Source organism: Pteronotus mesoamericanus, unplaced genomic scaffold (assembly GCF_021234165.1).
Source record: "Pteronotus mesoamericanus isolate MK-2021 breed Mesoamerican mustached bat unplaced genomic scaffold, CSHL_Meso_final scaffold_54, whole genome shotgun sequence".
NCBI lineage: Eukaryota > Metazoa > Chordata > Mammalia > Chiroptera > Mormoopidae > Pteronotus > Pteronotus mesoamericanus.
In genome coordinates this window covers 27928446-27953750 of record NW_026555321.1, presented here as the reverse complement: position 1 = coordinate 27953750, position 25305 = coordinate 27928446, and the positions used below count along the sequence as shown (strand labels likewise).

At 39.5% G+C, this 25305-nt stretch overlaps 1 protein-coding gene across 1 annotated transcript in view; it reads right to left on the bottom strand.

Annotated features, from left to right (window-relative positions):
• The window catches only part of ATP1B3 (ATPase Na+/K+ transporting subunit beta 3), a 40301-nt gene extending 20364 nt beyond the window's left edge, over positions 1-19937 (bottom strand). The window contains exon 1 of the mRNA XM_054594906.1: positions 19625-19937. Coding sequence (XP_054450881.1) covers positions 19625-19733 — 109 coding nt within the window. The 5' untranslated portion in view covers positions 19734-19937. The remainder of the gene's footprint in view (positions 1-19624) is intronic.
• Between the last annotated feature and the right edge of the window lie 5368 nt (positions 19938-25305).

Below are 25305 nucleotides of genomic sequence, written 5' to 3'. Positions count from 1 at the left end.
CCTCTTCCTTTCTGTTCCTCGAGAAGCCCCGTTTTCTAATCCTTTCCCTCTCTCTGCTCCTGTTTTGATGAGGGGGTAGGTGCTAAGGACAGATGCAACTGGAGGCTATGGAGCAGGGTGGTTACATGCAGGGGCTATGCCAGTCAGACTTGGGCTCAAATCCTGGCCTGACCACTTTGTCCCATCTGAAAGAAAAGGGGGTAAAATAGTATTTAATTAACTTACATTATAGAAATGAAAATATAAGTCCAGGGACTCCATGACATAAAAAGAAAAGTATTCAGGGGGACAAAGGCCAAAAACCTAGAAACATTTTTGGAATGATGCTGCAACTACACTTTAAGGCTAAACTTAAGGTTCAAAGTCTAATCTAGTCAATTGCATTTTATTCTCAAAAATGTTTTAACAAATGAGGTTGGATTCATGTGGACTCTTAAGCAGCAAGAATTTGGCCAAGGTTTACGCTATGTCATCCATGGGAAAGAAAAGTTGGTTGTAGTGTCCAGTCACTCCCTTTCAACCGCAACTAGGTGTCTGACAATTCGGTTTTGGTAGCAACCACCTGGAGTAGCACAGACTAATTCATGGCTCAGTCCTCCCAAGAATGCCCTTCCTGCAGATGCCATCCAAACTTCTTAGCAACTGGTTTACCAACCTGGGAGGTTCCCACTACACCTCAGGTTTGGTTCTTCCCTAGAAGACTTAGGACTCAGGAAAGGGCCATACTTAGGATTACAGTTGATCATCAAGGATACACAAAGGGGGAGGTCTGGGAGGGAACGCAGTTTCTATGCCCTCTCCTCCTGGAAGGAAGGCACAGCACCGTCTCAGCACATCCATGTGCTCCCCAGCCTTGAAGCCCCACTAAGCATCAGTATCCAGAGTTGTTATTGGGGTTTCATTAGGTAGGTATGACTAAATCATAGGCCACATGATTGAAACCAATCTCCAGCTCCTTCCTCTACCCTCCCTAGAGGTCAGAACTAGCTCCAAAACACATGGTTGGTCCCTCTGGTTGCCAGCCCCCATAGGCCCCCATGGAACCTATCTAGATGCCCCACTATGTGTCATTCTAGTACAATAAAGACACTCCTATCAACCTAGCACCCCTCTGTACTAGGAACCTGGGACACGGACCAGACAAACTGTTATACAACACCAGTACCATAACCTGGCGGGGGATGGGGGTATCATTAGGCTTCATAAAGGCCTGCACATACACACCCACTCACCTCACTGGGAGACCCTGTGATCTGACTCTCGCTGCCAACTCCCTTGCTGTCTGACGGTGCCGAGATACTAGAAAAACTGTGCCTCTCCTTGGAAATTTTTTTCTGATTACAAACTACATCCCCTTGGTAAACAAACTGGCGTTTACAGTTTAAAAAATTTTAAAGTAGCCCTGGCTGGTGTGACTTAGTAGACCGAGCGCTGGCCTGTGAACCAAAGGGTCGCCGCTCCATTCCCAGTCAGGGCACATGCCTGGGTTGCAAACCAGGTCCCCAGGAAGGGGTGTGCGAGAGGCAACCACACACTGATGTTTCTCTCCCTTTCTTTCTCCCTCCCTTCCCCGCTCTCTAAAAATAGATATATAAAATGTTTAAGAAACAATTTTTTTTAAGCAGGCTTATGTATCGCTCCACACCATCCCCCTCTCCTTTCTTGGAGAGTGAATAAAGACTTTACTCTCTACACTTTCTTCTGTGAATTCTTTCACTCTTGTCACCGACCACCCTAACATTTTGGTGGCCCATACAGGGATGTTCTCTATTTCTCCCTCTCCTCTGGCCTCCTGAGACTTGCGACCAAGAGAGCAGTGGGCAGTGGATGCGCATCCCATGCCAGCTAGTCCCCTAACCTTGTCTCTATGAGGTTGAGGGAGGGTTCTAATCCTTCTCTGTCTCTGGACTCTGTGGAGAGCCACCTCCTCACCAATCTTCACAGCCAGCGATTGGACTGGAAATTACTGGAAGCAAAAACAACTAACTGTTCCCTACAGCCGCAGGCAGAAGATAACATTGGAACAAACTGCTGCCTCATATTATAACACCCAACAACCCAGGGGCCACACAACAGAAAACCCCCAGCCTTCTTTAATCTTATTATAATCCAATAAAAACTCAAAATATATATATATATTTTTAAAGCAGACGCAAGTATAATTTAAAAAAGTCAATTATGGACTTCCAGTCAAGGTGGAAATGTAAGTAAACACACTTCACATCCCTGCACAATTACACCAAAAATTACAACTAGACTACAAAACAAATTATCACCCAGATTTGTCAGAAAACTGACCTGTATGGAAATCTGACAACTAAGGATTTAAAGAAGCTGAAGTCATCCAGGTGGGTAGGAGGGGTGGAGATGCAGAGAGGCATAAGGATGCAGAATGGCGCAGAGAAATGGCAAAACAGGCAGCCACACATGCATGTGTGGTGGATAAAAGTCGGGAGGGATACCCTAGAAGCAAGTGAGCCCAGCCCTAGACCAGACCACCCAGCTAAGGGTTCCAGTACCAGAAAGATAAGCCCCCCAGAACTTCTGGCTGTAAAAACCAGTGGGGGTTGGGGTGGCGGAAGAAACTGCCAGATTTTCAGAAGACTCCTCCTTAAAGGGCATGCAAAGGTCTCATGACTTACACAGACCTATCTGCTCTGGGATTCAGCACCAGGCCAACTGCTGGAAGGGTACAAGTGGCATATGGGGAGAAAATGATGGGACTGGCAACAGGGCGAGTGCCAGGAGACAGCCCCCTCCTGGGCAAATCTCCAGAGGTCAAGCAGCGGCATTGTCCCCTCTGTGAGCCCTCCCCCACACAGAGCCACAAAGTGGTGAATGGGGCTGCCTCACCCTGGCGATTACCTAAGGCTCTGCCCCACCCAATTTACAGGTGCCTTTTCTGCAATAGGCCATGCCACTAAGATAGGGAGACAAAACAGCTCTACCTAATACACAGAAACAAATACAGGGAAGCTGCCAAGTTGAGGAGACAACAAAATATGGCCCAAATGAAAGAATAGGACAAAACTCCAGAAAAAGAACTACACCAAATGGAAAAAAGCAATCTATTAGATGCAGAGTTCTAAACACTGTGTATCAGGATGCTCAAAGAACTCATTTGACCAAGGCAGAAATGAAGGTTGCATTAAGTGAAATAAAGAAAAATCTACAGGGAACCAACAGAAGAGTGCATGAAGCTAATAATCAAATCAATGATTTGGAACATAAGGAAGAAAAAAGCATTCAATCAGAACAGCAAGAAGAAAAAGGAATTTAAAAAATGAGGAGAAAATAAGGAGCCTCTGGAACATCTCCAAACATACAAACATTTGAATCATAGGGATGCCAGAAGGAGGACAGCAAGAAATTGAAAACTTATTTGAAAAAATAATGAAAGAAAACTTCCTTAATTTGGTGAAGGGAGGAGACATACAAGTTCAGGAAGCACAGTGTCCCAAACAAGTTGGGCCCAAATAGGACCCCTTGACAACACATCATAATTAAAATGCCAAAGGTTAAAGATAAAGAGAGAATCTTAAAAGCAGCAAGAGAAAAGCAGGGTTATCTACAAAGGAGTTCCCATAAGACTATCAACTGATTTCTCAAAAGAAACTTGCAGGCAAGGAGGGATTAGTAAGGAGTATTCAAAGAGATGAAAAGCAGGGACCCAATGGAAGGGCGGATAAAGTGTTTCCCAGACAAGGTAAAGCTAAGGGAGCTCATCATCAGCAATCCATTATTATATGAAATGTTAAAGGGAACTATAAGAAAAAGATCAAATCTATGAATATCAAAAAGGCAACAAATTCCCAACTATCAACAACTGAATTTAAAAATACAAACTAAGCAAACAAGCAGAACAGGAACAAAATAATAGGTATGGAGATGATTTGGAGGGTTATCATTTGGGAGTGGGAAAGTAGAGGGGGGGGGAAAAGGCGCAGGGATTAAGTACAAATTGGTAGATACAAAATGGACAGGGGGATGTTAAGAACAGTGTAGGAAATGGAGTAGCCAAAGAACTTACATGCATGACCCATGGACATGAACTAAGGGGAGGATTGCTGGAGGGAACTGGGGTACTGGGTGGAGGGGGGCAAAGGAGGAAAACTGGCACAACTGTAATAGCATAGTCAATAGAGTATATTTTTTAAAAAGTAAATTATATGGACAAGTTTAAAATCCTTTGTATATCTGAATTTTAAAAAATAACTTTTTACTGAGGTATAATCCACATTCTATTGACCTATGAGTAGAATTGCTAGGTCATATGATAACTCTACATTTAGCCTTTTTGATTAAGGGCCAGACCGTTTTCCAAAGCAGTTGTACCATTCTACACTCCCACCAACAGCACTCCAAGTTCTCCACAGCTTCATCAACACTCCTTACTGTCTCTTTATACAGCTACCCTAGTGGGTATGATCTACATTTCCCTAAGCAAATGATATTGAGTATCTTTTCATGACCAAAACAAAAAAAACTCCATTGCCTAATCCAGTCGTAAAACTTGCATTGTTTTCTTCTAAGAATTTTATAGGTCTAGCTCTTAATTTCCTTAAACTAATGAGTACGTATTATTTTTAAAATAAAAATATATGCATATATACATGCAACCAAATTTTATATATTTATTAAAATTATGGTGTTATAAAAAGATTACACCAGATTAAATAACCTGCGCAAGATTTACCTACCAGTAAGAGAGGTACACCCAGACCAGTACTTCTCTGTGAGGTACCTTACTTAGCCTACTGTCCCTGGAAGCCTCAAGTTGTTACCTTTTGTAATCAAAACTCTCATTCTCTGTAAAATATTTCAAGCATTCTGTGTTACTCAAGGTGATAAATTTACATAGAATATAATTATCCTAAGTGGCAGACACATAAACTAAGAATTACAGATATCAAGTGCTGGGGGGAGAACACAGTTAACTGTCTTTAGCAGGTAGAGAAAGGACAGGGGTTTATTTCACCAGAGAAGACCTCCCAGAAACAAGTGAGGTGGCTCACCAAAGGTGGAGAACAGAAGCTATACACCTAATACAAAATAATATTGAATGTAAACTGTAATTTCAAAATTTTACAATAAAAGAAACTTTTAAAAATAAATAAAAGGACAGCAATGATACTTGTATGATTCTTTGAAAAAATTAAAAACTAAAGGAGAAAAGAAGGAAGCTCTAGATCAAAAAGGACATGACTGGATGACTCCACAGCAGGAGCAGCCAGGTGAGTAAACTGTGCCCCTACCCCCAAAACACACATGCCCCCTGGTGCCAAGCAACTGGGAACAGCAGCAGCATCTACTCTGAAGTAGGAACAGGGAACATGGGGCTTGGGCTGAAAAAGCAGCCAATGTCCTAGATGGGTTGGTAAAAAACCTAAAGGAGCAGAGTCTCCACACCTAGACTAGCTCTTGGGTGCTACCTAAAGCCTCCATGCAGTGACAGGAAGTCTAAACACAAAGAGAAGGAGCACAGAACCAGTGACTACGAAACATGTCAGAAAAAACTAATCCGATGAAGGTACAAACTAAACAAAGAAAGTAACACCTTAAAAAATTGTGTTGTAACAGCAAATAGAGCAAGGGAGAGGGAGAAGTGTTAAGTATAATTAAAATATAGAGTAAAAGGTGCAGTAATGATTTAAAAAATCAGCCTTCATATTGTTTATTAAAATTAAAAACATAGTAGATAAGCTGAATTAGAGAAGAGTCAAATTTTAATAACCTAGATACTTAAGACACTAGAAAGGCAAACCGAAGACTGGGAAAAAATTTTTGCAAAACATGTAACCAACAAAGACCTTACCAGCATCTAGAATATCTGAAGAACTCAGAACAAGGTGCCTTTTTTTTTTTTTAGTGGGCAAAAGGTTTGAACACAAGCTTCACGTGTATGTAAAGATGGGAAAAATAAGCTCATGAAAAGGTGCTCAATATCATTAATCATCAAGGAAGGACAAATGAAAACCACCAGGAGCCACCACTACACAGTCACCAGCATGCTAGAAATTTCAAAGACTATTCACACCAACCCATGGCCCAGAAGTGGAGCAACTGAAACTCATACACTCCTAGTGGGAATGCATCAAACACAACACAAAACCATGCTGTAAAGAACAGTTTGACAACTTTTTGAAGTGAGCGACATACACCTATGATAGGATCCAGCCAATACATTCCCAAATATTTGACTAAGAAAAGCAAAAGCACATATTCAGAGGAAAGATATATATGAATATTCACAGATGCTTTATTTGTAATCACTAAAAACTGCAAACAACCCAAATGCATGCTGACAATTGAATAAATTCACCTATCTCCATACACGAACTATTTCTCAAAATAATTTTGTTGAATGAAAGAAGTCAGCCCACCCCTCCCAGGAGTACACACTACATGATTCCTTGTATTTAAAATTTGAGAAAGTACAAACCGAAGTGTCAAAAAGCAGATCTATTTTTGTCTGGAGACTGGGAGGAAAGAAAGAGATGGATTACACAGGAGCAAGAGGAAATTTTGGGGGGTGATAAATATTAAGGTATTCTACAACACTGGGCAAAAAGACAGAGAGGGAATGTACGTCTGGAATTGTTGAGATGTGGGGGACAGAACCACAATATCAACAAATCTAATAGAAATTCCACCAGAAAAGAGGAGCGGGGAGAATGCTCAAAGAAATACTAAATCCTGTATCTAGATCAGCAAGGACTGAAAAATACTGGAAAATACCCTGTACCTGGACACAAACAGAAGAAATTTCAGAACACCAAAAATAAAGAGAAAATTTCATTAAGCTTCTGAAAACATAAAACAGGTTACCTAGGGCAGAGAAATATATGACGTATCAGATCTCATTAGGCAAAAATAAAACAATATGTTCCAAACTGAGAAAAAATGATTATAAACTAAAATACCAATCAACCAAGAAAACAAAAGAACAATTCCAGACATACAAGGACTCAGAATTACCACCCTCAGTAACTGGTCATGTAATACAAAAAATAAATAATTGAAGAGCAATAGCAAAAAATTGCTAACAACCAAAGTATCCTCAAACAAAGCAAGGGAGATAAAGTACATAATGGAAAACTATAAGCAGTAGTTAAAAACAGATCTCAAATAGATCCACATAGATCTCAAAAACCCTAAGCAGAAAAAAGTAACCTCAAAATGATACATACCACTTGCTTAAATTTAAAACACTCAATTACAGAATTCTATAAATATATGTACACAGAGTGTTTTTTTAAATGGGCCAGAAATGTACAAAACAAATTCATAATGATTACCTCTGAATGAGGAAGGAATTGGAATTTCTTTCCTTATCAGATTTGAGGAATAACTGACATACAGTAACTTTCACTGATTTCAACTGTACAATGTTGATGGTTGTATAACCTGTGAAACCACCACTACCCTTTCATACAGAACATTTCCATCACCTCCAAAAGATTCCTTGTGCCCCTTGGTAACCCTTACACCCTTCAACTTTTAGAAGTCAGTGAATGATCTCCTAAAAGTTAAAATTTTAAATTTGTTTGAAATTTAAAACAAACTAAAATGCTCAACTAATATAACAGGAATAATTTAGTAGTCAAAATAATTTTAAGAAATTCTCAAGGTGGGTTTATAAACGTCCACTAAATGCTATTTATAAAAGAAAACCTAAAATTAAAACATAATTTTAAAATAAAGTAGGTCTCAAAAATAAATGTAGATGTGGTAATTTTTTACTGCAACCAAACCAGAATTCAAGTCAAAAAGCATTATGGAAAACAGTATGGAGCTTCCTAAAAAATAAAAATGGCACTGTCTCTTTTGATCCAGCAATCCCACTTCTGAGAGTATTATCTGAAGAAACCTGAAACACTAATTTGAAAGAATATATGCACCTTGATGTTCACTGCAGCATTATCTACAGTAGCCAAGATCTGGAAACAGCTTGAGTGTTCATCAGTAGATAAGTGGATAAAGCAGCTGTGGTACGTTTACACAATGGAATACTACTTGGCCATAGAAAAAGAAGGAAATCTTACCTCTTGCAACAGCGAAGTAAAATAAGCCAGTCAGAGAAAGACAAATACCATATGATCTCATTCATATGGCGACTCTAATCATGAAAATAAAATAAACAGAGGCATGGGTACATAGAACAGACTGACAGCTGTCAGAAGGGAGGGTGGTTGAGGGGCTGGATGAAAGGTGAAGGGACTAAAGCAAAAAAATACATTGTTACAGGTACAGACACAGCTATCTCAGACAGAGACAACTGGGCCGGGACAGCAAGAGGGAAAGCAAGGGGGGGCGGCGGCGGCTGGGGGGGCGGGTAGGTGGAGGGGGCAAAGGCGGGGAATAACTGGGGATGGGAAGACTTTGTTTTGGGTGTCGGGCACACAGCGCAGGGTGCAGATGATGTTTTGTTGAGTTGTACACTTGAAACCTGTACGGTTTTGTGAACCACTGACACCCCAATAAATTCAATTTAAAAAAGGTTTTTTTAAGCATTGACAAGGTATTTTCTACCAATAAAATGTAAATAAATAACAAGATACAGGCATAATAGCCATAAACCTTCATGATGCTAAGAGGCTTAAAATACATAAAACAGAAGTAGAATTACAAAATTCATCACAATCATGAGTAGGGTTTTTAACGTATTTCTTACAGAAATCCACAGGCCAAGTAAACAATACCAAAAGGACAGTATTTTTAAAACATAACTACCAGTGATCTAATATATGTAAGAACATTCTAGTCATTACAGTCTTTACAATGCTGTTCCCAAACTGACCACCATTTAAATTACAAAAAAATACAAAAACAAACAAAAACAACAAATCCCCTCTCTCTAAGGCTACATTCTCTAAAGTCAAAGTAAACACACTGCAAATTAAAATGAAAATTTAGAAAAACAAACTTCTAAATAATCTGTGGACTAAAAAGGCAACAAAATCTGAAATACTCATATTCAAAACAACAATGTAGTCAGAGCAGAACACAAGGAAAATCCACAGCCTTACATGAATTCACCAAAAAGCAAGTAAGACTAACATAAAAAGCAGGGTTTTAATTCAAGACTAAGATAAATTCAAGGAAAGTGAGAGATTTAAGATAAAAACACAAATTAATAGAAACAAATGCAAAAAAAAATCATTAAATTTGATTAATAAAACCAGTTTTCAGTTAATAAATTTGAAAATAGGTGAAATGATTTTTTAGTGAAAATAAACATTTTCAAATTAGAAGTTTTTACAATAAAATAAACAGATGCCCTGGCCAGCTAGCTCAGTCGCTTAGAGCATCATCTCAATACGCCAAGGCCGCAGGTTCCATCCCCAGGCAGGGCACGTACAAGAGTCAGCCGATGAACGCGTAAATAAATGGAACAACAAATCGATGTTTCTCTCTTTTTCTCCCTTCTCCCCCCAAAATCAACAAATAAGAAAAAATAAATAAAAATAAAAAAATAAACAGAGCTCTAACCTAAAAGAGACACCGGTCCAAATGGCTTCGTTGGCTCTCCCAATATTCAAGGAATAGGCTCTTTTTCTCTACATAAACTCTTCCTTCCATATGGCCCATAAGTTACCTAAATGGTTTTTATAAAGCTAGCACTATTCAGATACCAAAAGTGGACAGACAGTACACAAATTTCTCACATTTATTTCAAGTACTTATATAGAGCTTATATACTAGAGTGTGATAATGACACAGGACTGGAGATACAGATCAACAAAACATAATGTCCAGGAAGAAATCCATGTAAAATAAGGTTTTGCATGTAACAAAGTTGGCAATTCAAATCAGTGAGGAAATGATGGATTATTCGCTATATTTTGGGGTGATTAGGAACAGCCCATAAAAAATTGTTAAATTTGTGATGTTAATTTAGAGCAAGTACAATTTAAAAAAATAAGAGACAAAAGAGCAAAAACATGAGTGAGTGGCTGAAAAGAAATGGAAACCGAGTAAACATAAAAATGTGCTAAGCTACAGGCCTGGCTGGTAGGGCTCTGTGGATTGAGTGCAGGCCTGCAAACCAACGAACGGCTGGGTTGCGAGCTGGGCCCCTATATGGGGGGCGTGCAAGAGGCAACCCATCGATGTTTCTCTCACACACTGGTGTTCCTCTCCCTACGTCCCCCTCTCTCTAAATAAAGAAATAAAATCTTTTTAAAAAATTTAAAAAATATGCTAAGTTGTGGTTTTTAGAGAAATTGCAAATTAAACCACTCAGATACCAGCATCCCATCAAACTGGCAAAATTTTTAGAGTGATAATATCTAATGCTCAGGAAGTGAATGGGAAACAGCTTCTTTTATCCACTGCTAGTGGGAGTAGAAATTGGTACAGCTTTTTTATCGGACAATCTAAATAATAAAAGTATGCATATACCACAAATTGCTGATTCCATTCCTCAGTATTTACCCTAAATAGTCATACACAGCAGCAGTTTTTAAGAAAAATTTGGAAACAACCTAAATATTCATTATGAAGAAATACATGTATTTTGGATATACATCTCTAAACTACAGAATATTGTACAATGATTCAAAGGAATAAGATAAATCTATTTTTACTGACATGGTAATATGGCCAAGACATATATAAAGTAGGGGGGGGAAGCAAATTCTAGAATATACATTTTTCCTATTATTCATGTAAAAGTGGACAAGAAAATTACTTATTCTGATATATTCTATACACACACATATATACATATATAAATGATTGAAAAAGGACCGATAGGAAAACTGATAATCATTACCTGCAGAAAAGACTCCATGATTAGCAGAAGGCAATCCAAAGAAACATGAATATACCCATGTATTTCTTTTCTCCAAGATTCAGTTAGACTATTCATAAATACACAGAAATGTTGAATGAAATTAAGCAATGTATGGACCCATAACCCACCTAGGTTCTCCAATTAAAACTATTATATTTATCTCATATCTATTCACCATTTATGCATTTTTGTATTCAAGTTGCAGATGTCAGTAGATTTCAGCCCTAGACACTTCAGCACATATATTAACTAAAATTGAGAGACAAAAATTATAATCAGTAAAAGATACAAATCTCCAGTGTACCAATAACTGGCTTCAGACAAATGCACTCACTTGTGATTCAACCCCTACCAAGATGAGTTCTCTCCGGCCCCTCCCCAGGCAATCCCACGTCCACTGTCCTTAGAGGCAAACACCAACATGGGCTTTTTTCCAGCATAAATTAAGTGTTGCTAGTTTTAGAATTTCACATAAGTGAATCATATAGTATGTATTCTCTTTGGTAAAGCTTTTTTTACACTAAGCCCAACTGAGATTCATCTAGGTTTTGTGTTATCTGCAGTTAGTTCCTTTTTACTGCTGAGCAATATTCCATTGTGCAGACAAACCAGTTTGCTGATGGGCACTTGAGCTGCTTCTAGTTTGCAGTTACTATGAATAGTCTTGTACAAGTATGTTCGTGGACATGTTTTCATTTCTCTTGGGTAGACACCTACGCGTAGACCTGCTGGGTCATGCGGTAGAGGTATATTTACTTTTACTTTTGTATGAAACTGCCAGACTCTTATCCAAAGTGGATACAGCCAGTATTACAGGTAATTAACAGTGGATACCAAGGGAAAAAGCTAAGGATGACAGCAGACTTACTTACTTATTCATACCTGTATTTTAAAAATTCAAACAATGGTGTCATTTTTGTTACATGAAAAGAACAAAGCCATGAGTCCACATCCCATTTAAGACCACTTCAGGCTTCTTGAATCAGCCTAGACCACTAACTATTAAGTTCTAAAGCAGAGGTCAGCGAACCATGGCTGTTGCTTGTTTTTGTAAATAAAATATTGAGAAACAGCTATGCCTGTTAGTTTAGATATTAAATGGTGGCCACGTTTAAGCTACAAGAGATGAGTAGTTGCCACGGCTGGCAAAGCCTAAAATATTATCTGTTCCTTTAAAGAAAAGATTTGCCACCTCTTGTTTTAAAAGCATTTATTTAGGTTTTATTCTTCATTTGAAAGTGACATTTGAAACTTTTCTTATACAACTTTTCTCTTATAGAGAGAACTAACACCCAAGGATTTTAAATGAGTTATCTAAGCTGAGATGGAGATGTGGAACTAGAACTTAGGTCTATATTTTGCATCCTCACTGGGTCATCTTCCTAGTATATTCGTGTACTTCTAAGATTCATCAAGTAAAAACTGCTTATTTATGCCAACAGGCTCCATTTTACTATGATGCCCTATTGGGAAACTACAAAATGAATAAGAAGTTTATTGGGACAGAATCATGGTGAGCTAAGGGGAATATACCTTTAGGTACAAGAATTTATACCAATAAGACTTTCAGTGTGGAACTATACCAATTGCCCACAATACTCTCAACTTTAGCCCAAGCAACAGATGAATCTCACGTGGAAACTAATTAAATGACAATCTGTTCATCAAAAAAAAATAGTAAGTGCTTACTACGTGCTAGTCGTTGTAGGGATATAAAACACAGAGGTAAATCCTACTCGGTGAGAATATCTAGTTAGTACAATATACATATATTTGCAACTTTAACCCAGGACACAAAGTTTTAGGTGCTACAGGAGACAAACGCAGTATTATTTTCACTTGGGCATCATCAGCAAAGGCTTCGGGCAGAACTGGCACTCGAGCCAGCTCCGAGAGCAGAGAATTTATGACGCAGAGAATGCAGGCATGGGAGAGGGAAAGAGCACGGCATTCCAGGCCAAGAGGCCTCACATACACCCATCTGGCTGTGACATGTGGTGTATGGAAGTAAGGTGGGGAATGGCAAGTTATAAGGTTGAAAATCGAGTTTTAAGCCAACAAGCCTGGAATGCCAAGCTGTCTGGAACTTATTTTAACCTTCTGAAAGCAGTGGGGATCCAGTCTGGAAGTACAGGGAGTAGCATGATCAAAGCTGCAGCCTTAGAAATGGTCTGACAGCAGTGAAGTTACAAAGATTTAGGTCACAATGATTCCAACTGACCCCTTGGATCTTTCTGGGGGTGGATCAGTTGGAATCCCACCTTCCTACAGTCAACAACATTATACTTTTTAAAAAGCTTCCAATTATACTTCGGAAAGCCAATGGCCGATGTTCATTTGAAAAAGTTACAAAAGCCTTTTATCTGGCGCTTCAAGATTTTTCATGAGAGAATTTATAAGAAAAGGCATGACCAGATCTTGATAAAGAAGAGACACAGTTTGGTGGTAGTGCTAAGGGCTAAGAAATTTCAAACAGGTAGTCAGGATTAGGAAGCTAGGAAAAACGAGTATCTCCGGCTCCCTCAGTGAGCGCTTTCACAAAATACTGAGGGATGGGGGTTTGCAGGATGAGCAGGTCAGGTGTATGGACATAGAGCTGGCCTAATTTGGCCAGATTTCGAGCCCAGATGACACAAAGGAATAGTGATACTGTTTTCAAAAATTACAAATATAGGAGTAACTCATAACTTCAGTGGAGGAAGGGGAAAGACCTCCATTTACTAGATATGTAAGGAACTGGAGTTACCAAAGCCTCACTCTCTCAGATTAATGGGATAACCATGAAGCAACTGGAATCTGAGAGAGATGTTAAACGAAGAAGTAGTCTGTGAGTGATCTCTGCAATTGTTTTATGAAACTGCAAGGGAAGATGATGAAGAAAAATCAAGGTCAAAGGCAGCCCTTGGAAACTATCCATTTAGTAAACAGGAGAAAGAGGAGCAGACAGGAAGGAGCCAAGAAAGGAACAGTTAGAGAAGTATGGAGTTGGGGAACGGCCACTTTTTTGTGCCAATTACTAGCCAAAGAGAAGTACCTCATGCTTTGGATGAGGGTTAGTTCCAAAGTCATACCTTACCATGGCACCAGCAAAGTACTGAAAGAAAGTCATAAATAAGAGCCAACTCCACAACTAACTCAGCAACAAACTTACACAGACATGTGGAAGGCTAAGTTAGAGAAATCTTCTCAGAAATATTAGTAATAGCTCAGTCTTCCCTGTAAGGGAGAGGATGATACTGTTAATTAAGTCCTCATTAAATCTGAGAGCAAGCTTAAAAAAAAAAAAAAAGATCTAAAAAGGGGAATAAAACAGGACCTGGGAGACCTGAATAACCCTGGTTCTGTTACCCTAGTCAGATGCATGACCCAGGGCATGGACTCAGCTGAGTCTACAAGAAAGTTAAGTGGAAGCGTCTTCAGAACACTGACCTTCTATGAAAACCCATCAGTGCTGTAGGGAAGAAAAGGGGGGCGTGGGGTTGGGGGCAATGCCCAAACCTCGGGGGAAATGTTATACTATGATACATCAATACCATCAAAGACATTAAAAACATGTTGCAGAGGATACATGGGAACATTTCAAGATAGTATTCAATCATTCAATGGATTTCTATTGCGTTCCTACTAAGTGCCAGGCAACAGGCTAGGTATTAGGGAATCAAGATGAGTAAGATGTGAATAGCAAGCTTATAGTCTAGTAAATGGGAAACAATATTGAATAAAGCCATAAATACCATAATAAAAACCCGTATTATGGGGTACATAGGAGCACCTGGTCGCGTCTTAAGGCAAAGAGAGGTTCAAAGATGTTTACCAGAGATCAGGTTATTAAAGCTGACACCTGAGTAGCCATGTCAAGGTGAAGGAAAGATGCTCAGAAGCTAGGACACAGGCCCAGCGGGCAGGAGAACTGTGTGGAATGGCAGAGAGAGAGGACAGGAGCGCAGTATGCCAGAGAGATAATAGAAAGAGGCCCTGAGGACAACGGAGATTTACATGAAGAAATGCCTATGAAACATCCAACTGAATATTTCTAACAGGCAATTGGTTATAACAAAATGAAAAAGCCATACGGACTAGAGATGCGGATTTGGGAGTCCTAACACAGAGAGAAACGAAAGCCACCAGAATACATACGTTCTGGCAGAAGTGTGGCCAGTCCCACAGAAGAGACGGAGAGAGCCAAGGACACCCCCAACACAGCAAACACTAAGAAGGTGGCAGAGGAATAAAAACCGTCCCCCTCAAACATTAAATGACAAAACTAAGTAGCTAACTGTAAATTTAAAATTTTTATGCATTATACATTTAAAAAATTTTATTTACACATAGAAAAAGACCATTAAAATTGTAACAGTGGTCATTTTACGTGGTTAAACACTACAGGTGACTTTATTTCAAAATCAACATGATAAATGCATTATTAGAAAACAGTAATAAATTTATATTTCAAGGTTAAATGGATTTTTCTTCCATTACACAATCAGTGTTAAATGGTGGGTCCTTAGTCAAACATAATGATAAAGCAAGAAAAAAACAGGCGGGTTTTTAAACTTTTAATACAGCTAATCTAATTCTATAGGTATAAATTCAAAATTCAATTTCAAAGAAATCAAATTATTTCGGCGATGGGGGTAGGTTGCTCTTTACCAACAGGAAAGCACGTATTAGAGTAGTCACAATGGTGCCTGGAACACAGCACAGAAACTTACCCCTCTCCCCCACGGCCCCTGCAGCCCAGAAGTGCCTGTCTCCTACTGGGTGGCCGGTCAGTTCGCCTCTGCTGCTGCCTCTGCCACACCCACCAATGGCCTTCGTTTAGTTTGCACACAGGCTTAGTTTGCACACAGGCTACGGCAAGTTCTATTACTTTTCCAATGGTGCTTGGATTTGTAAAGTTTAGTATGTCATATTCCACAGGACAAAGAACAACACCTTACAAAACTATGAGATACTGAGAAAATAAACACACTTGCCTTCTGGGAATCCCTATCGTCAGACACCCAAGATGGGCTGGTGTCTGATCTCCAAAGCAGAGCATTTATATATAATTAAAACTCTTTATACATAGCTGTTTTAAATAAGGCAATGTGGTGTAAGATGCAGTATTTTCACTGTATCCCAAATGTAAATGAAGCATGACCCATAATGGGAGCAAGTAATTGAGAAAATGGCACTTCATCGACCTATAATGAAAGAGAAGGCACATGAACAAAATTATAGGTATTAACAGTTTTGGTCCAGAATCCTGACTTTGCTTGGACATCAGTAGCTCAGGCTGTACGTTAACATACAGCATCTATTGACAGATAACATTAGATGAGGTCATGAAATGTCCTAATTTTCTTTCTAAAAAAACAAAAAATGAAAAACACCAAAACCAACTCCTGGCCTTTGGAGGGAGCCTGAAGGCCCAAGGATTCTGTCACTGAGTAAATTTTGGCAAGTCAGGTCTGTGGGTGCAACTTTCTCACAGGGCTAGGTTAGTAGTTTTTAAGCTTTTCTGACTCTGACCCACAGTGAGAAATACATATTACACTGGGGTATCTATATATACAAAATATAGTCCAGTTTCATGAAACAGCATTTTTCCATAGAATAACCTTTGATTTTTTTACTATTTTATTGTTTAAAAAAATGTTAATTGCAACACATGGTTCACTACAGTTTAAATAACAATGATCTCTGGGCTATCTTTCACTACTTTGATTTTACTTGTGTTTAATGCATTTAGGCTTAATATTAGCACCATCAGTCACAAAGTGCTAAATTCTCTTTGTCCTGTGTTCTCCATAAATGGCAACTATTTATTCCTGATGTGTCCTGACTATTGTGCTTAAAAAACCGGCTCTAGGTACACTCGGTCAACTACACAGTGTGATTTAGAAGGTTGTGAAAATCAAATGAAGTGATTTTATGTATTTAAGAGCATTTTAAACTGCTGTAACCAAGTGTAAGCTATTACATAATCAAGTGGCTACTCAAAATCTTCATATATAGCTGTTTTAAATAAGGCAATATGGTTTAACATGTAGTGTTTTCACTGTACTCCAACTGTAAATGGCAAAGTTGCTTTGTAAGTATTTGTATTTTTAATATATCTAATGAATCTGGAAAGGAATCTCAGATTATAAGACAAACATAAAAATAAAATCAGGGACATCTTAGATAAATGCCTTATAAAATCCCTGGGGTAGATAGAAAAGGACTTTCTTTACACACCAACAGACCCAGCAGCAACTTTACCAAGATCAAAAAAAGGTGTAATCATCCCCATCACCACTTACATTAAATTCAAAAGCAACTAGAAAAAAGCTTTTGTACAAATGGGTTTTTTTCTTAAGTTTAACATGCTTTCAAAATGTAAGTTATAGAAGATAGATATTATACTTGACCTAGAAATTCTACCAGTAGAAAAACCTCAAGTAAATAAATCTTTAAAAATGAAGGGAACAGAAGGCGGAAGGACCAGTACATACAATAATGCACTGGTTTAAAAAAAAAATCAGAAGTCACTGATTTTTTCCCTTTGTATGTCTCATGCATACATGAAATATACATGTTAATAAACCTGTTCATTTAAAAAAATCACAGAACATCTAACTATACAATGGAACACTGGTCAGCTATTAAAAATGGTAATACAGATCCTTATTAACATGGAAGATGACCACAATATACTCAAAAAGATTATATAACGCTGTATGATCTCTTTTTGTTGGGGGGGGGGGGAGTTACAGACATTTCTCAAGTCTGCCCAGATATATACCTAAATACTAATAATGGGCATCTCTGGGATGATGAGATCAACTAGCTCATGCAGTGCCGCTCTGAGAATCAGAACAAAATACCCCTTTTCTCCAGGAAGACCCCCACACTCTAGGGTACACAGCCTGGTGAGCTGAGTATGGATTTCAGCCTCCACACATCACTCCCCTACCTGTTCTTGGAGGGATGCCCATAGATTGGGATAATTGGATAATATGGATAATTTTCACCTATTATGCAATCCTGCACTATTATTACAATAAACAAATTTAATATTTGTTGGTAAGCGTAATACTTTATTTTCAATTTTGATAAAGGTCTGGCCTTAATCCTGCTAAAAAACTAATCCCAACTTTTCTTGTACTTCTACTGCCCTTATAGAATGCCCCATTTTTTGATAATTTGTGCACGTTATCCATGTAAATGCACAGACCAAAAAATCCTCTACCCCAACATCATACAATACAAAGGTTAGATACAGAGAGCACGATCTCCAGTTTAAAATGTCATGTCATTCTAACACTAAGTGAAGATACTAATCACTGGAAATGAGAAGGCACTGAGGAAGGGAGAAAGGAAGTTAGTCTACAAAAATTAATCCCTCTTGACAACTCAAAAATTCCTTCAGCAAAAGTTAGTACACTTGAGAAACAATAATAATTGTTCACTATTCCCCCCACCCATTTAACTCCGGATGCAAGACGTATTTCCTCATCACACTAGTGGGTTCCCAAAAGACAGCCATTTAAATAAAAATTGTGAGTGATTACCATGTAGTTAGGCAAGGCATCTGTAAAATAATACAACCGCTGGACTAGGATTAAAGAAGAACTGGGTTCTTTTCTTGGCTCTGTGGAATATGTAATTTTACACAAAGCAAAATCACAACCTCTCCACATCTCCTTTTTTTTTCTTTTCTAACATGGGGATTGAGCTAAAAAGCCTCCCAGGCCCCTTTCAGCTCGTGATATGACTTAAGCCACCTTTCCATCCACTTTGGAGGAGCCGATTTGTCAGCATCAAGTTTATTTTCTAAGTCATGCCTAATTTACTCTTTATGGTTCTCTTAAAAATGTGTCCCAATACTTCTCAATTCCAGAAATTTATTCTCACTCAGAAAAACAGTTCTGTCGAGACCCACTTACAAAACATTTTTCAAAAGGCCCACAAAGAGTAAAACTTGTTCACTTAATTTTTCCAAAAAGAGGCACCCTAAAGCAGTACTACACTGGTGAATGGCTTAAATATTTCTTTTAAAACAAAGAACTCATGCATAGATAAAATGCTAACATATTCAACGATCACATCGTTTTGAAGGCACAGAAAAACACTGTGCCCTTCAGATAGTATTTACTTTCTCCCAAAGAAGCAATTTTCCTAATAAAGAAAACCTCTGTAATTAAAGGAATTAGGGAAGAACCAAGTTTTAAAGGTCTTTTCACTGTCCAAATTCAAGTGCATTTTCGTGGACGATGCGCTTGGCTTAACTCACCACAGCATTCATGCATCCCACACACTTAACATTCACTCTCCCTCTTCTGTCCTGTTGGGGTGGTAGCGTGGACGAGTCACAAGATAGCGGAGGGAGTGGAAATTTCCTCTCCCCGGGCGTGGGGCAGGGTCTGGCTTCCCCGAATCTCTCGGCGCCACCAGCGCCTCCGCCAGGGCCTCTCTCCTCCGGCACGCTCCGTACAAAAAGAGGCCCGAGCGCTCGGAGCTCGGCTCCGGGCGGAGGTCGCCGGCTTCCGGCGCCGCTCAGGGCGAGAGGCCCGGGCAGCACGTGCGCTCTGGGCCGAGAGGAAGAAACCGGCGCGGCCGGGCTGTCCGCGGGCCCGCTGCCTCGGCCGCAAGCGACGGCCCTCCCGCCCCGAGAAAATGAATGGGCCGCCCTCGGATTAGAGTCTGGAGGCCCGGAACGAAAACCGCTGCGGACGGCGTAGACTGCTGCTGGGGCCCCCCGCGCGGGGAGCCGTCTCCTGCTTCTCCTTTCCCATCCGACCCTTCCGGGGGCCGCCTGGACCGCGGCCGGCCCCGGGCGCCTAACTGCCGCCTGCTCACCCCAGCTCTTGGCGGTGCGTCCCAGGAACTCTCCTTTGGTCGGGTTGTAGATGAAGAGCTTCCACTCGGCCAGGGTCTGGTTGAAGGACTTCTTGTCTTTCTTCGTCATGGTGTGTGCGCCTACAGCAAGGGGAGTGGCGGCCGCGGGGGTCGAAGCGGCGAGGAGCGCGGAGGTGCGTCCCGGCTCAAGCGGCACAGCCCGGCGTCGGTGGCAGAAGGTGGAAGAGCGGAGGACACCTCCTCTGTACTGTGCTCACTCGAACCGACTGCGCCGCGCCGAGCGGGGCTACCGCTGAGGCCGCGGGAGCCTGACGTCTCCGCCCGCCGCAGCCAATCCCCGCTCCGCTGGATCCGCGCCGCCACTGCCGCCGCCACCGCCTCCCGCCCGCGGCCTGGCGCAGCCCCAGGCTGCGAGGGCGCCCCGCCCACAGCCGGGGCTCGCCCCCGCCGCACCCTGCTACTCTCTTGCTCAAGTCCGGGATCGCTTAAGGGTTCTTCCAGCTTGGTCGGAGGAAGCATAAACTTCACAGAGCAACTTTAAAAATCCTAAAATCTTAGTAAGAAGAAAATTTATAATAACAAGCAAAAGGTGGCGTTCCCCACCCGCAGGTTTCTCAGAAAGAGGAGTCTGGAGCGATGCTACGGGCAGCGGTCCTCTCGGCTCCTTGCCTGCGGCGTCCGACCTGCAAAGCACGGAAAGGACTCCACCCCGCCTAAGACGCCCTCACCCGAGACGGGCTTACCCTTCCTTTCTGCAGCTACCTCCCAAGCCGTCTCCAGGCGATCTCGTTTGAGCTCTATGACGTGACTAAAAGATAGTGTGCTGTATTATACATATACTGCTGCTCAGAGAACGTCCGTCCTTGGCTCTTTTGACGGACTTAACCAGGAATCTGGGGTGAATGGGAATTTCATTCTAAATATGCCAGTCTTGATTAAATGGAGTATAATATTTCTCCAGAATTGATCAAGGAAGTCAATATACAGTACATGCTTTCCTAAGGTTTCTCTCAACGAAGAGCCTTCTGCTTTTCTCCAGACACTGAGATTCTTCATCTACAGGAAATCAATTCATTTCGTGTTGATGCCTAAATAACTTCCCCGGCTTTTCATCTTTTTCGCTGTAGTGAATGCTCCCCTTGGTCCGAGCTGAGGTGCAGTCTACCTTTCCTACACGAGATGGAGCTGAAGAGTACCGTGCTCTGCGACTCTTGGAACAAGATGAAAAGATTTCAATATGAGTTTGGGCAGAAAGTGCGGGTTTTTGGAAAAAGAAATGGAGCACTGCCTCTGTTTTATTACCAAATAAAAAGTTATGAATGAAAAAATTTAGTACACATCTTCGTGTTTGAAAGGATGCATTATAATCCACCTGAAAGTTTAAACAGCCTGCAAATGCAAAGGACTAAATGGATAATGAGATTCTGGCTCACTTTGCTTATCAAAGCAAGAAATTAGGAATTAGGTCTCCCACAAGTGAAAAAGAGATGGGAGAATATAATATTGTAAAATGAACCCCCCTCCCCGCATTTAGGGAAGCTAAATTTACAATTACTTTGGGAATAACCGAAATCCAGTTACTTTTTTGAGCTAGTGACATACAAAGATTTGTAGAAGCATTTTGTAAAAACTGGCATGAAATTAGTATTAGAAATAGAAAAACACGGTGCAAGTAGACCTTTTCTTTAGTTCACATACAAGGTTGAAACAATTTAGGAATGGAAGTAGTTAATTATTTTTATCTCATTAAAAATCCTATTACAAATTAAAAGAAAGCTAAAGTACTGGTACACACAGTTGATAATGGACTTTTTAGTTTTGGTAAGAGGGAAGAGTTAGAGTCTGGAATAAAATATAAAATCCATCTGCTTTATTTATTTTGGATGTGTGAGTGCCCATGCTAATAACAAGCACACTGAGAAATAAATTACTTGGCACACACAAAGAAAATATGGTAAGCAAGAACATTATGAAATAGTGTTTCAAAGACATTGCATGCTGTCAGAAATTGGTAGTTTGTATATTTTTAGTGGTGGTTAATATGACTTTCATATTTTTTACAGTAACTAGATCCCAACAGATTTCAGTTTGGAGAGAAGTTTATATTTTACTCCAAAACAGGGGAACTATTTGTTTCAGATATATGATAGTTGAACATTACCTGGAAGAGAAAATACTGAGTGTATTAGGAGATAGTGGACTACCAAGTCTGAGCAGATTTAATATGATACTTAATCATAGCTTTATTCCCTGCAAGTTTATTTGACTGTACCTAAGGCTCCCTTTAAAAAAGCTATTTTTTTTTTTAATTTTTAATTTTAGAGAGAGGGGAAGAGAGAGAAAAGAAGAGGGAGAGAAACATCAGTGTGAGAGAGAAACATCAACTGGCTGCTTTCTGCATATTCCCCCACCAGGGACTAAACTGGCAACCTAGTCATGTGACCTGGCTGGGAAGCAAACCAGTGGCCTTTTGGCTTGGTTTGGTTTGGTTTGCTAGGTGATGCCCAACCAGCTGAGCCACACTGGCTGGGGTCCTAAGATTCTCTTACAAAAAAATTATTGTGGTCTTTGTGGCACCATTGGTTAGTTTGTTAGGTTATTAACAGACAGGTTGGTGATTGGAACCCCCAAGGACACATCTCCCATTGTTAAGGAAGCAAAATCCTTTGTGGCTCTTTGTCCTCTGCACATTCTCTCTCAGCCGGTACCTGTGAGAGGCCTACTCCAATAAAAGAAATTATTTTGCCAGGTGGATGATGAAATGGAGTATAATTTTTTAGTACAAGTATATTCCATGCAATATTTGGGACATTCTTAGACTAAAAAAATTATTCTTGTCCACCTTAAATTCCAATTTAACTGGATATCCTGTACTCTTATTTGCTAAATCTGACTACACTACCTATAGAGGGTGCCTATGAATCCCATTGTAATAACAACAACAATTATTTACACATACTTAAGTCTTAGGCTCTATACCACTTGCTTAGTATCATTTCTTTCTTAATCTTCACAAATACCTTAAGGAAGGAGGTGTTATTTCCCTACTTTTGTAAATGAGGAAACTGAGGTTTAGTGAAATTAAATAATTGGCCCATGGTCAAAAAACTATCAGACAACAGCACATGGATTCAAATGCCCATCTTCTCCACTGCCTCCACAGTGAATGCTCGCAGCACTCTGGGGAAATTTCACAAAGCTGAAGGAGGCCAAATGAGAGAAACAGAGTTGGCAGCCACTGACTGAGTATACTGTCCTATGAACAGAATACGTTTTCTATGTTCTATGGAATAAACAAGATATTTTGGCTCTTAATTTGCTAAAACTCTTACTTTATTCCTGAAGTTTAGAATCACATGTACAGAAAAAAAAGTATTTCAGTACCTATAGCATCATCTTATTTGTAACTTGGTGTTATAACTGATGTGTTATAGCTATGGTACTGAATCACTGAAAGTCTGTTATTTGTCCCTCAGAGAATAGATATTAAGATGTCCTTAGAAATAGTCCTTCCCCACAAGCAGCAGCTAAAATTGTGTTGGCATTCAGATACAAAATTGTATCTGAGAAACACAGTTGTGAATACACACTCCTCTCCACAGAAAATGTACTTTTTCACACATTGGTTATAATTTTTTTTTTTAACTAATCCTTTAACAAACAGCATCGCTATATCCCTTCAAGATTAAAGGGCAGACAATTGCATTATTGATCATCTTAAGTTAAATGAACGAATGTTCTGTAAACCATTGAGCACAATATCTGGCACAGAAAAATGCTCTGTAAATGGTAGGGGTTTCATCGTTACAATTTTTAATTCTGTGATCCACTGTGTTAAGTGCTTTATGAAAAGTTGTATGTTATCTAACCGGATCATTTACTAAATGAAAAATATGTTCAAATGACAAACTCAACATAAAAGATTGTTTAATTAATAATTTGGTTATAAAATTTACAGGAGTGGGTTGGAGGTATAGGTGAAACAAGAATGGTGGAATATGGATATTTATTAAAGCTGGGTGATAAGTATATAGGACTTATTCTTTGTTTACTTTGCATATCTTTGAAATGTTTCATAAATTGTTTTTTAAAGATTGAGGCAGCCACGCATTGCAATAGCATAAGTGCCCTGCCTCCTGCTTTGGACCTCAAAACTGCTGGAAATGGACCCCAACTGCTCCTGCCCCCGTGGTGGATCCTGCACCTGTGCCGGCTCCTGTGAATACACCTCCTGCGAGAAGAGCTGCTGCTCCTGCTGCCCTGGGCGATGTGCCCCGTGCGCCAGGGCTGTGTCTGTGAAGGAGAATAGGAGGATCCAGGATGCAAATAAGGCAAAGTGTTCAAACCTGTGTTGTTTTTTTTCATTCCACCTGACTCATTTGCTATATTCTCTTTTCCATGAAATAGATGAATAATAAAAGCAGTTGATTTAAAAAAAATTTGGAGGCAAAGTATAGGCCATTTTCCTGATGCACATTTTCTAGTTCATTTAGTTAAAAACAACCAAAAGAAGGTATAGATTTAATATTTCAAAAAAAAACTATTAAGAAAAAAAGCTGACCTCAGATCATTCTGGGAACATAAGACAATTTTGTATTCTAATTAATGATCAGGAAAATTTGCAAAGACATTGTATCCATAAAATAATACACACACACATGTATTTGTATATATGTATATATGATCAGAGACAAAAAAGAATTGCTGAAAATTTAAAATATAAATAGTTTCTAAAATAAAAATCAGCATAAGAGCTGAAAAAAAGGTCAATGTAATCTTCCAAAGTGTAAATAAAGCAAACTGGCAGAGGAAAAGAAATATTTTTAAAAGTCCGAAGACCATATAGTCTAGGAAAAACAATATTCAACTAATAGTTCCAGAAGTTAGACAAGAAAATGGAAGGGAGAAAATAATGAGAGAAATAATAGAAGAAAACTTCCAATAGTTAAAGAAAGATAGGAATCTTCATATTGAGAAAATGACTGAGTGCCAAGCAAAATAAAAACAGACCCATACTTAATGATTACCTTGTGATCTTATAGTTCATCAAATACTAAGAGAAGATCCTAAAAGCTTCCAGAGAACAAACAACAGGTCAACTACAATAGATCAGAAATCTGACTGGTACCAGTCTTCTCACCAACACTCAGGGCCAGGAGACTGTGAAGCAGAATCCTGAGGCTCAGAATATCATTCCCAACCAAGCTGTCATCGGTCAGCTGTAAGGGTAAAATGAAGACATGTTCAGATACGTAAGAACTCAGAAATTCCACCTCATCTTTCCTGAAAAAATAATCAATTAAGGATGGACCAGTAAAAAGAAATAGAAATCCAAGAATGAGAAACACTTGTTCTAAACCAGGAGTGCAATGAAGGGAAGGTCTAGAATGACAGCTGTGTAGCAGGGCAAAGGAGGAAACTGGTTTTGAATGGACAAGAATGCCTTCCTGCAGAAAGTTGATTCCATGCCACAGAGACAGGGATTAAGATCCTGGATAAATTTAGTCACATGGTGTAGACACGTCCTTTTGTTAAAAAGAAAAATGGAAAGCAATTGAAAGCATTAATACTGTGTTCCAAATATAAAGCAAACTAAACTGTGGTATTATTTTGAGCAACTAATGAAGAGTTTGAAATGGTAATTATTTCAATGGTAAATGATCTTGATGTTTGGAGCATTC